General features: G+C 41.7%; 1 protein-coding gene across 1 annotated transcript in view; it reads left to right on the forward strand.

Moving 5' to 3' along the window:
* LOC147692773 (haloacid dehalogenase-like hydrolase domain-containing 5) overlaps positions 1 to 13,435 on the forward strand; it is a 103,250-nt gene that overhangs the window by 68,288 nt on the left and 21,527 nt on the right. The window contains exons 5-6 of the mRNA XM_086938981.1: positions 833 to 866; positions 11,526 to 11,700. Of these exons, the coding sequence (XP_086795107.1) occupies positions 833 to 866; positions 11,526 to 11,700 (209 nt within the window). The remainder of the gene's footprint in view (positions 1 to 832; positions 867 to 11,525; positions 11,701 to 13,435) is intronic.

The raw sequence follows: 13,435 nt of genomic DNA on the forward strand, positions 1-13,435 counted from the left end.
AAACATCTGATCGATAAAAAGGTAAGAATGATGTATTCATTTGGTCATTCACTCTCCCCTGTCTGTCAGTTTGAGTTGAAAGTTGCTTTATTCACTTATAAAAGAGGAATATTGCATGAATGAAGATACTGTACTTGTTCACTAACTCCATTAGAGTTCCAACCACAGCCTTAATAATGTGTACATGGCTATCTTGTGTAGGCACTCATTTGGAAAACTAGTGGGAGGAATATGAAGACGTAGGAAAATATTTTTGTGAGATCCTGGCACCACTCATGGTTTACTTGTAGAATGGTGCCTGGATCACCTTGCGAGGACTGTAGCAAAAACGTTTGTAATAAGGTATTTCTAGAAAGTCAGTTTATCTCAATTGAATCAAATGCTCGGATTTTGGAATTTGTAGATTTAAATCTGATCTCTTACACTTACTCAATGAGGCTTTGGTCCGGTGACTGAGGTGGAACTTGCAGAGAGGAGCATTCTGTGTCACTGTGAAGATGAACCTGTGGGAACAAGTATGCACTTATATGTTTCACAAATTGCTTTTTGCACTGAGAGCCAAATACCCAAAATCAGCCATACACAAGATGTTTTTCTTTTTAGACCATGGAGGCCTGCTTCTTGCGGTCTTGCTCTACAAGTGACCCGTTATCTTAATATGCCCGTCCTGAATATCCGTTACTAACTAGTTTAATAAATGTACTTTATTGTGCTTACTTGCTGGATCTATTTGAAATTGTGTATTTGTTTGAGACCATGGACATTGATATTTTCCAAAACCAGTACTTGTCACTGTAAGTGCACTCATGGCTATTTTTACTTTTAATTGCAGCCTTCTCCAGCTGTGGAACTGCCAAAGATTGATGGTCAGTATTGTATTATGCAATTTATTTTCTACAAACAATGTGGACTTAATATCTCTCTAAATGTTCAGAACTATAGGATATTTACTGAAGTACTCAATCCTGTTGGGGATGTGGAGGAGTGTGGTAAAGAAAATTCAAAACCATCCAGCACAGTAGACGCTCACATGCACAACTGAGAAATGAAATGTGACGTAGAACAAATGGAGAGATTGTGTGAAAATATGTAGTTTCAGATATTTGCAGCTGCTGCAAGTGTCACTTGTAATTAATTAAGGAATTCCAAAGTCGTGGGGCATGTTTCTGAAAACTAGTTGTGGATCTTTACTTTCTTTGTTGCCTCTAGAGGGAGATCTCAATTTGCATTCAGTCTTCCCATTGACGTTTGTGACTTCTTTTAACAATTTTGGCCAATCATTCTGGCCGAAGTATCTGTAGGACAATGTCTGCTGTACTTGGACCAGCTCTGAGCTATGTGCTGTTTGTTTTAGTCTTAACTTCCCTTCAAACTCGCTTTTTGTTGTTTCTTGATCTACCTGAGCAAACCTTGTGCCTTCCACCTCCTCCTTGGACAGTGAAGGCCTGGGGCCCCTGTTCTCCCCCCTGCGAGTTGTATCACTGTCCAGAACCACTATGAATCTCCCCATTACTCAAGTGCTTTCACCTGAACCAGTGGGAGTGAGTGAGTGCATGCATGTTCTCCGTGTCGCTGGTGTTGAATTAGCTGAACGCAACCGGTTCGAACTTCAGGGCGCTTAACACTGGACTGGGGTGGTGCTGGGATTGCCCAGGCCTGCAGGCCAGTTAGAATCTAATGCCTGGACATAACAGTTTGATGTGCGGTAGGAGACCCTTCAGCTCCCTCAACTGGCGGGTTGATATATCCTAATGCAGGACTAGCAGGCATTGGGTAGGGCATCCCCACACATGCATATGGTGGGGGAGGTGCAGACACCTTGCCTATTATCTGTGGGATAGGATCATCGGTCTGGGCCTCCTGAAAGGTGGCCCCTAGTTCTAATAGTGCCTCTCTCCTGTCCTTCTTTTGCCCTACTTATTTGGTCTGTATGTGGGTTCTCATGTGTTCAAGTGTGTTGGTGTCAAAGGTTCCCTCATTTGGCCAGGGAAACAAGTGTGCTGTAGAGTGTGCGTGCCATTCATGGCAAAACTTGTTACATTTCATTTTCAATCTTTATTTCGATCTACTTAGATCATAAAAGATATACATACAATTTAAAATCAACTTGCAATCAATAGCAAATAAAACAAGGATTATAAAAACCTTACAGTAAACATTTTAAAAGAATAACAATGCATTCTGGTAAAAAATCAACAATACATTTCATTTTTCACGAATCAGTGGTTGACTTAATATAACGAGTGCGGGTGTGCCACATCGCTGTTAGGAATTTTGCCACCGCAACACAATCGGGGGTGATAAATCCGTCTTTAAAATTCTGTATGCTGAAAGAAGATGTCTAAAACCTAGGTTTTTTAAAAGTGGGATGAGCCAGTGCCTCCTAGATCTATGGTAAGCTTTACAAAAAAATATGATGTGCAAATCATTTTCCTGAGGATGTGTGCATACCGGGCACTGTTCTGTGGGCGAGGGCTGACCCCAGCGGTTGGTGAAAGCCCTAAGGGGGAGTCTGCCATATCGCTACTGCAGAAACAATTTCCTGGTCAAAACGGGACTAATACCTTCAAGGACGTGCTCTAGATAGTATGAGTCTTTAAAATTGATAAACAAATTAGTGAGTGTCCCCTCCCGTGCACTCTCTACTAATGCATGTAAATTTCGCTCATAGAAATCCCTTGAGAGGAGTTTGCGTGGGATCCTAGAGCATGTATTTCCCGGGTCTAGTCATAATTCTGGTCTTCCTAGGCTCTCACAAGTTTGTCTAATGTATCTCAACCAAGGAATGTGTAAGGCATTTGGTAAAGATAGGATCTCTTGGAGCTCAGTCCTATAATTCATGAGTTCAGGCGTACTCCAAATTCGACGCCAGAAAGTGATTGATTTCAGTCCTAACTCCTCTGTAATTGGTCTTAGACCCAGATCTAACCTCATCTTGAGAAGCGGGGTGCTTGAGGGTAAAGCTACCAGCTGTCTAATGAATTTATTTTCAGTGGACAACAGGTTTTGGGCTGGTATATAACCCCACAATTCCCCCCCGTAGGTGACTGCCCCCCTTGCCTGCATTTTATAAATTTGGAGCACAGGACCAAGGGGTTTGTAGGTTGACCTATTTACCATCCTGCAGATGCCACCCATTAACTGTGCTAATTTCATGTTCGCCTTGGTCCGGTGCGTATCCCAGGTCATGTTTTGGTTGATATTCACCCGAGGTATTCAATACTAGATACCCTCTCGAGTCTCAGGGTGCCTATAGTGGGATTGGGGCGTGTTGAGGAGGAGGGGGGTTGAGAATCATATATTTAGTTTTGAGAGCATTGATCTCAAGCCCCCGCTCCACGCAAAATCGTGAACCCATCCAAGACCCGTTGTATTCCCATAGGGGATTTGGACAGCAGCAGGGTATCGTCCTCAAACATAATGGCGTGGCAAAACTTGCTACATTTTTTTTAGCCTTTGTGGAGAACCTGGTTTTCATGTGTTTTTATTGGCGACTCCATGATTAGTTGGGTACTCTTTTAAGTGACAGATGCACCCTAGTTTTTCTGGTTTTAGGGAATTTTAAGTTCTACTCTGGTTATAGGGAACTATATACACATGGGGATTGCTGGTTCTAACTACTTACGAGCTCAACGCTATTTACAGATGCATCAACATAAGCATTTCACAAACACAAATAGCAATGCATATGAAGGATCACAACCTAGAAAGAAGTGCAATTTTTATAACGTCCTTGAATTTGGCAGCAAATAGCAAAGTTTACCTTGGTATGAAAGAAGGATTGTGATAAATAGCAATGCCTTCAGTAGCACATTGAGACATCGAAAAACACAATACTCAAGACAAAATACAGATGCATTCATTTACCAGCACCACAGCATCAAATCATTGCAACATCAAATATACCTTGCGTCAATTTCAATACTATAATAAGAACAAGCATTTGCAATGCAATCGGTCTCGCCTTTGGGATCTTATATGTATTTAGCTATGCAGGACATTAGCCTGGGTGCTGAAACATCTACTGTTCTTTAACATGGAGGGAAAGTAAGCCCCAAACTGTGTGACACACCAGGTATAGGAACACATGGAGAGAAATATTGCCTTTGAGCGGGAAATGTCCAAAGCTCTGTTTTTAATATAAAATCAGGCCTTCGGTGGTCATATTACTGGAAATACAAGATTTGAAAAAAATATTCTTGTCTACAGGTGCTCGTGGAAGACCATTTCTATGGACTGGAATCTAGAGAATGCTAAAGAGATTCTGGTATTTTACTAACCTCTGCTGGTTGTTTTCTATCAAAGTTAAATAGAGGCAGTTGCCAGAAATTTTAAAAAAAGAAAGTCCCTCAGTATAAAGTAATTCTGGTATTTTACTGACCTGTACTGGTCGTTTTCTATCAAGACTGTTAAATAGAGGCAGTTGAGCAGAAAAAAAGTCCCTAAACCGAAGCAGACCAGTCCTGGGACTGATCTCCAGAGCCCACAAAGTACATACACATACAAGTATATACTAAGGTATATACAAGGGGTCTCGAATGCTCGACCTAAAGAACTGACAGAGAATAAATGATGACTTTGTCAAAATCCTTCAAGAGAAAAGAGTGTGTCCAGAAGGAGTAGTTTGCACACTTTAAAAATAATACCCTAGACCATCAATTCTAGGGTTCTTCTTGCTTTATTTAGCTTATTTTGAATTATTTCGATTAGCGAAGCAAATAAATATTTTTTCATGTTTTAGAAAAACGGAACACCACATTTACAAAAACACAGTTATATTCCACTTAAAAATGAAAAAATTCAAAGACAAAAATGACAAATGAAAAAAACGTAGACAATCGTGTGAAATAACATTAACATTGAAAGTACAACACCAGTCCTACTTTTTACATGAGGCACCAAGTGGACGTTAGATTCTTAACTAGATGTTGTTAACTGTCCTGCCTAGGCCAAGAGACTGGGGGTTCTGTGTTCAAAACAATGTTGCCTGCACAAGAGGAAAAAAATTATTGCTATATTCCTTAAGGCACTTTATATACACAATCCCACGAGCTCACAAGAGCCAATGTGTTTCGAATCCACACACTTCACAGATTCTCCTCAGGACTTGGACAAAGTTGATCTCTTAAAAGCGGCGCAATGTGCGTCCGCCCTGTGTGTAGAGGAATAGTTGAAACCTCTTCTAAGTACCTGACGGTTCAGTTTGCCAGGAGATGTGACGAAAAATCTTTAGTTAGAAATCCCAGTTGACACAGAGATGTTACAGAGTTCTACTGATGGCTTGACTGTAATCCGTAATTAGCGCCTCACTGCCAGGGGAATCAATTTCCCTCCATGAGGCTGCTCAGGCGACACCCATCCCAATTCCACACTTCTTTAAACTTAGTCTAAAGTAGAAACGGTAAAAGTTACTAAAACGCTTCACCAAAATGTACTTTCCTATTTATAAAGGCGGTGCCTCATGCTGCTTACCTGGATTAAATTGTTTTAGAGCATTCTCCACACACCCGATGTCTGCTACAATTCAGCAAACATTTGAGTGAAGCAAGACACTTCCTTTTACCCGGCAGAGATTCCCCAGAAAGTTACAGAGTCCCTGGGAATTCTGGTACTGGTAGTTTTCAAATGAGTAAAGCACTCACTTTGGCAGCTGGAAAATCCGAAATAGATCATTAACTCATGAGCTCAAATACCAACGTTGTTGGTAAAATAGCCTGATTTAAGTGTAATGTATGTGCCCAGGATATACATTTATCTTGAAACAGGAAATGTTTAGAGCCCTAAACAAAGCAAATCACCTGGCAAAAATACTGAAATTAGGGTGAATGTCTAACATTGTAATTACAGTTTTGTGATCTCAGACAATTCATCCAGCCCATGCAGGGCTGAGTCAAATTTCATAATGAGGAAAGCCTCCCTCTGTGCCAACCGGACTTCAGGGTCACCTCCAATCCGATTGTCTTTCTTTATTTGGGACAAAGCTATCCTGGCTGATGAGGGCTGAAAGCCTGAAACCGGTCTTAAGATGCTTGTTTCCAGTCCAGGGAGGACCTGGCCTGGCAGTTCGGGCTGGACTGTCTCCATTGGGCGCAGGGTCAAGACTGATTTGCATATGGCTGGGTCCAAACTGAATGGCATGGTGAGCAAAATAAAATTGGATTTAGGCCCAGATCTCTGTACTGGGGTGAATGTATGATATTGTTCTGCATTCTGTCCATCAATTGTTCTTCTTGCATTTCGGTCAGTGGCAGGGCAAGGAGCTTACATTTCTACAGTTCGTCCTAGCTTACCATACACCAAATGCTGGGACTAAGGATCAGATGTAATCGCTTACCCACTGATGGCGGCTTAAGGACAGACCTCTGCACTGCAGATTCAGCAGAACTTCCAATCAATTGTGCTGTCTGCTCACCTTCTTGCTGGGCAAATGTGAATCCATCCGGTCGGGGTCCCTTTCCTTCGGCTGCAGCTGGGTCCGCGGTACCAATCTCTGTTATCTAGCTTGCCATAATGTCTTTTCAAGGTGAATTCATATTCGCGCAACCAGAGAAATTTGCCTAAACAGGAACAGTTGATTTAATTAAACACTTTGGCTGGGAGCACAGTTACAGAAAGCAGGTCTGAGGACTGTATCAAAGTACAATCAGTCTGAATAGAGCTTTATACATTCGTTTTGGTAAAAGAATGCTGACCTTTTCGGTGGAGTCTTAAATAAGGCCCCTGATAACAAATGCAGGTGGACCTCGACCTTGCGTGGACTCCTTGAGTTACGGAGGGTAACATGTCCGGAATGAAGGACACATGATCACTGTGTACTGTAGGTGCTGTGCCCTGATTGGCTGTGTATGTTCCTAATTTCATGCGACAGCTGACATTATGGTGTTTTGGGAATGCGCGCACCCATCTGGCAATGTGTACTTTATTGGAGCCAATCTCCCTGGACCATTGTAGTGTCCCTGCGCTTATCTGGGGGATTGACCCAACTTCCCTGTTCACATGTTTGTCTTCCGGCTACGTGCCACCCCACCTGTGACCTATCAAACAATATCCTCAAGCCTAGGTCACAGATACTGCCTGACCACGTATTTCATAGTCTGCCTGCCTGACCATGTACTTCATAGGATATTTATATTAAACTTATTACATTATTTCATTTTTAAATTGTGTGTGTACATATATTCTTAGTGTTAAATTAATGACGTATTTTATTACTTTTAATAATATTAGTTGACTTATTACAAATAGATTGCATTTTTAAACTTGTGTTAAAAATTGAAGTATTTTAATTAATCATGGCTAATTAAAATTACTGAATATTAACTACAAATAAAATTGCTATAGCAACTTTACACTCGTAAAAAGGGCTGCAACCCCTGGTTTCAGGAGGTGGAGACGTAGGTCTACAATTTAGGGTAAATTTATACTCTGAAAATTTGAACAGCCAAAAATAGTAAGTCTATTCAAAAGTGTAAGAGTACACTTACTCATGTAGATTTACTTGGGTGTAAATCTGCCTTTGCAAATAGGCACCTTTGTTTTCATGTTGTTTTCATGATTGCACCCAAAAAAACATAATTGAACCCAGATCAAAGCCATTATAAGAAAACGTTGGGAAATCATAGAACAAGAACCGGACTTTGTTGATCTTTTCCGAGGCCCTCCGTTATTTGCGCACAACAGACCCAAAAACGTACGAGAACTGTTGAAATCCACTTCCAGTGTTAAAAAACAGGTCACAAGGGGAATGAGGAAATGCCACAACTGTAGACAGTGTGGCAATGTAATTTTAGGAGATGTATTTACGCATCCACATACAGGCAGAAAGATGAAACTGCACCACACATCAGACTGCAATACAGAGAGGGTAATATATGCTATTAAGTGCCCATGCAGATTAGATTATGTTGGTAGGACGAGCTGCAAAATTAAAAACACGCATGATAGAACATAAGAGTAGAATCTGCAATAAAAATACAAGTTCTTCGCTGGTTGCCCATTGGTTGCAAGCCTCACACATTATTCCACAATTGAGGTTTACTATCCTTGAACAAGTGACGTTGAGTTCATGAACAGATGTTAACACTGTCCTAGCACGTAGGGAGACACACTGGATAAAATTGTTAGGCACAGTGATCCCTGGGAGGCTCAATGATCCCTGAGTTATTGTGTTTCCAATAACCATATACTTTTTATATTTTATTTGAGAGATCTTTGTAAAGGATTTGCACTTAGCCCTCTCTTCTGTTTTATTCACTCATCAGACTATCAACGTATTTAGGATATATTACAGTGTACAACACTGACACATTTCACATCTCCTTAGCCCTTTCTTTTGTCTTTTTCATTTGAGTAACCTGTATCATTTTTTTTTTTTTAATTTTTATTTTTGGTGCAAAACAAAGATAGTATGTACAGCTTCATCCATCGCGTTTTTACACATTAGGTACTAGGTGAACGAAGTGATACAGTATACACAATGACAAAACTTATAACATCCACATTAGTGCAAAGCATTTCAGGTCTTATCGACGATGTGATGAATAGGGATATACATGTGTCGTAGAAATACAGTTTGCGATTTTGTGGTTTGTTGGCTACTATTCGTCTGAGTCTTGCCTTTTTTATCTTACAACAAACATAAAACAATGAAAACAGCACACTTAGTCCGGCACGTACTTGAAGTAGTAGCTTTCGGCATTCGTAGCCCAGTCCATCTGTAAAGAGAGCAGTGTATTGTATCAAGGCCCCTTAATTCCCACACCCTCCCATACCTCCTCCCAAGGCAGGTCCCACCCACTTCTGTTGCACACGCCCTATATACATAGTTACTACCCAATCAACGCTCCTCGTCACTCTCAGATCCTTCGATGTCGTCCTCTTCCAGTGGGTCGCAGATATCCCCTCTATAGGTGTTCCAGGGTTGCCACACCCTATTCCATTTACGTGGATTACCCCTCAATTTGTACACCGCCCTTTCAGTCAACATCAGCATGTCCATGTTGCGGAGCCACCTGTATCATTTTTTAATTTCTACACCTTAGTTTTTCTGGTGATCTTGAGTACCCTATTCTGCCCATTAGGTGGTCTCTTAGTTTCATAAATTCTCCGCAAGCGAGTGGTGAACTTTTTTATAAGACTTTGGATACAACTCATCCATTTTTGCTCACCTTGTGACATTACTTATGGGGGGATCACGAGGACTTGTTTTTGCGGTTACACATTATTCATAGACTCAGTGTCACAAACATATGCACAATAAAGTTTGTTGTGCGTTCGTGTCCGCGTCGGGACGTGAACCCAGTCGGCCATTGTAATAAATACACTGTTTCTTTAAATACGCTTAGCATGCTGGGTATCGTGTACGTGCTGCGGTTACAGGCACCCGTTTCGAGCGAGAGGCTGTGTTTTACTCCATTTCAGATACGGTGAGAACCACCGCGTTGCTCGTCCACTAAATAGTTTAATTACTTTCTTTGCATTAAGACTCCTTATTAACTCTCCTCGCGTTTTTAGCACACGGAGCACACCCCCGAGTCGGGACCGCACGATTAACGACCAGTTGGCCGCCAGGTCGGGTAAGACCAGTTGCAGTCCTCTTCTATTCTGTAACCCATTGCATTTTTCTGGGATTGACTGGAGTCAATTACAGTGGTTTATGTTATTTGTTTTTCAGCGAGACGCGGATTACGTCTTTTTGCGGAGGGTAAGAGTCCATTGCTGATATATAATTTAACACCGGGGACTCACCCAGTTTTATTTAAATATGCACTGAGGCTTTTTAGCACACAGGAGTGTTTCAAAGTGGGTGTATCTCTGAACTTTTTGTTACTAGGTTTCTAGCTAAACGTATGAGATCAACTTTCACTAACATTTTCACTTTGCACACAGGCTAGCACAGCCACAGGTTCTACAGAATACTCGCCCTTTTTCTTTTCGTTTGAGTGCAAATCCTATCAACCTATTTATACTGTTTTGATGTTTATATTTGACAGGACAAGACATTGTGTTTGATACGCTTATAATTATTCTGTTGTAGATTCCTGAGGAGGACACAGCAGAGTCCACAAAGCTCTTTTATTTTGACGTATTTATCCCCTGATGAAGGGTTCCGACTGAACCCGAAATGCATTGGAATTGTCCCTGTTAATGTATTGTACATATGTATGAAGTCGAAATGAATATATGTGTTCATTTGTTAATGAGATGACACTTTGGATTATAAAAATGTATTCTGTTTTTGTTTAAATCAAGTGCACAAGCTCACATGTTCTTAATTTCATTTCTGCTGATGAAACACATCACTGATTAATTCTTACAAATAGTGTATTTGAGCAGATACGTGTTTGTGTAATTTTTTGAGACAATTTTGTCCGTAGCTGTGCTCCACGTAGGTTGTGGTTTTCCGTAGCCTCCATTTGTTGTTTGAGTACTGAGAGGGATTAGGGCTACATCGCTCCTAAAAGTGGACGCACGCAAAATGTGTTTACTCTTCTTTAGTCATTAGTCTACCATTTTTTTGAAACCAAGTGTGCTGGTTCACTCCAGGTATTAGCACATTACACAGTTGCCAACTATGCATCCTATATTTAATGAACATTTGTAGATCTGGCATTCGCCAAGACATTTTGACATTCGTAAAACACCAAACAGAATATACTTACTTATGGGTTTCTTCAACAAGCCCTCTTCATTCACGGGTCGGTTGTTGTCTTTCACATTTTTCTTCCGCCCGTTACAGCATAGAGCAAGAAGCTTTGGAAAACCAAAATGTTAGCAGCAAATGCCAAACCTATTGACATTGCAGATGCATCTCAAAATAGTTGCCCAGACTCATCAGTTTATGGCAGGAATATTCACAGCATTACAGTTTGTAACAGATATTAAGTTCCAGAAGTATTTTCACAGATCAGTGATGTACCTTCTCAAATTTCACTCTTGTTTTACCCATCTGGTCATTTGTGGATCCGGTATCGAGGAACTGGTTAGAGGCTCAACAGTAAACCATGCTGTTTGTGAATAATTGTTTCTGTGGCATTGGGAAGGTTTTGTGTTTTAGGTGACAGTGAGGGGGTTATGTGGGTGAATGTGTTGGTTGCTGATGAATATGTTATTTATTTTAATGCCGTTTTGTGCTAAATAAATTGATTAGCAGTTTTGAATCTACAAAAGCATGGTGCCCTTCAACATACCCTTATTAATACTGTGTGTATTTTATTCAATGTCTGGGCTTGTACTGCATTGCTACATTGAACCTTCTCGAAAAAATGATTGCCGAAGTTGAGGTGACCAGACGGCTCCATATCACCGGGACACTTTTCCATTCCTGGACTTGGCTTTTACATATCAATAGAGCCAATTGGACCAACACACCTGATAACAATGTATGTACAAACTAAGTACGCTAATGGAAAAGTGGTGTCCTGGAGCTATCTGGTCACTGTAGAGACAGTTCACCTTGTGTAACATGTACATCTCTATGAAACGGATCTCCCATACTTAATTATTCTTTAATTCCCTGGTGGTAGCCGTTATCCTTTTCGGTGAGCCGATCCGATGGGAGACCAATCTTCAGCTGATAATTGATGTTCTGTTGACAAGTGGTCGTCCTGGAGATGCTCATCAGCAGTTCAGTTACCCACATATACCTCTGCTTGCCTGTAACATGGATCTCATGTGGATGGCTGAAGCACAGTCCCCAAGGTGGGTAATATGGTGACCTGATTGCTTCTCAAGCTAACTTGCCTACAGAGCCAATGTTATTAAATGATAATTTGCATGCACATTTTGCTGGATTAAAGACTTGTGGGTTATTGCCTGAATTAGTGAGACTTCTAATATTGCTCACTGATAAGCATGTTTTAATATAATAACTCAATTAATGAGAAATTTTAGTGTTCACCATTTCAGTTCCAACTATCACTATGGATGGTATACCAAAAGGCTTCAGATGGTTGTCAACTCGCCATGACGTTTTCTTTCAGAATCTAGTTTTAATAGGAATCTTACACTGTTTTTCAATTAAGGAGAAACTTTAAAGAGTAAGCTTTGACGGTGGGTCATATGGGTTTATAATTTTACAGGCTACAAAAGGAGATTCAACGATAATGATGGTTAGTGACCGTGCCTCTGCAACAAGGATGTATACGTGTTTTAAAACTATAACATTTGGGTTCATTCTTACGCTCTTTGAGCAGCAATCTGTTATAGGCTCATATTGTGCTCACTGATGTACTTAATATCTATTTTCACTCAGTAAGGATAAAAGAACATTCAGATTTCTGTGCAACAAGAATAGTTTCTATACTTGAATTTGACAAGGATGATGGAATGAAGTTTCAGTGCTACGACAACAATTTGCAGCCTACACCTGTGTTAGAAATGGGGGTCTCTAGATGGCAGTGGTTTGCACCTATGTCCAAATAGGGGCCCTCCCTTCTTGTCAGGATAAGGGTTATAAACTCCTAAAATATCCCCTGCTCTCTGACTTGGTAGCTTGGCACGGGCAGTCAGTCTTATCTCGGAGGCAGTGTGTGAAGCATTTGCACATAACCAACTGTAATACAGTGTAAACACTACAAAAGTACACCACACCTGCTTTAGAAAAATAACCAATATTTATCTGTGCAAACAAAACCAAAACGATAAAAGATCAACATACAGTAATCAAAAATAGGCACTTTCCAAGTATGACTTTAATAAACCGTTCCTTTAAGTTGATAGCTCTGTCCGGTGCTACAGCGGTGCTGAAAACACTATCCAACAGTTCCGGTCAACCGTATCAGAGCGGACCAGCTTTAGTGTCAGCAGACTCGTAAGCAGGCCCTTTGGTTCCGCCCGACCGATTCCATGCGGGCCGACCGCGACAACCGCCGCAGTTGCGATATGAAGTGTAGCGGTGCAGCGTGCAGTGCTTTCATGTCGTGGTGCAGGCAACGCCTCGGTGGCGGTCGTCCGGCAGTATCGGTGAGACAAGGGTTACGGTGCGGAGTGAGGCAGTGCTCGTGGCTGTGCTGACAGGTCACGGTTCAAGCAACAATGCCAGTTGATGGGAGCTGGCGTCGGCCGGCCTAGACTGTGGTGTGGGAGGGGGCAGTGCGATGTGTAACTTAAGAGCGGCGCCCCCAAACCACAGTGCAGTCACGGGTGTTTCAGTCAGCGACGTCGTCAGTGAGACCAGGGCTGAGGAGTGAAGTAAGGCGGTGCGGAGTGCAGTGTCCACAGGTCGCGTGCAAGCAGCGGTTCAGTGGCAGCGGCAGTCATCGTCATCGGTGAGACCAGGTTTGTGGGGCGAAGTACGCTGGTGCCCTCTGAGGTGCCTTCAGGACATGGAGTCCACAGCAGTGTCAGTGTCAGCTGCTTCCCCCTCTGTGGCAGCTGAAACCCACGGTTCAAGAGCCGGTAACCTAAGGTAGGTGAAGTCTTTGCTGTTCCCTGA

The sequence above is a fragment of the Lissotriton vulgaris genome, chromosome 9, assembly GCF_964263255.1.
Source record: "Lissotriton vulgaris chromosome 9, aLisVul1.2, whole genome shotgun sequence".
Taxonomy (NCBI): Eukaryota; Metazoa; Chordata; class Amphibia; order Caudata; family Salamandridae; genus Lissotriton; species Lissotriton vulgaris.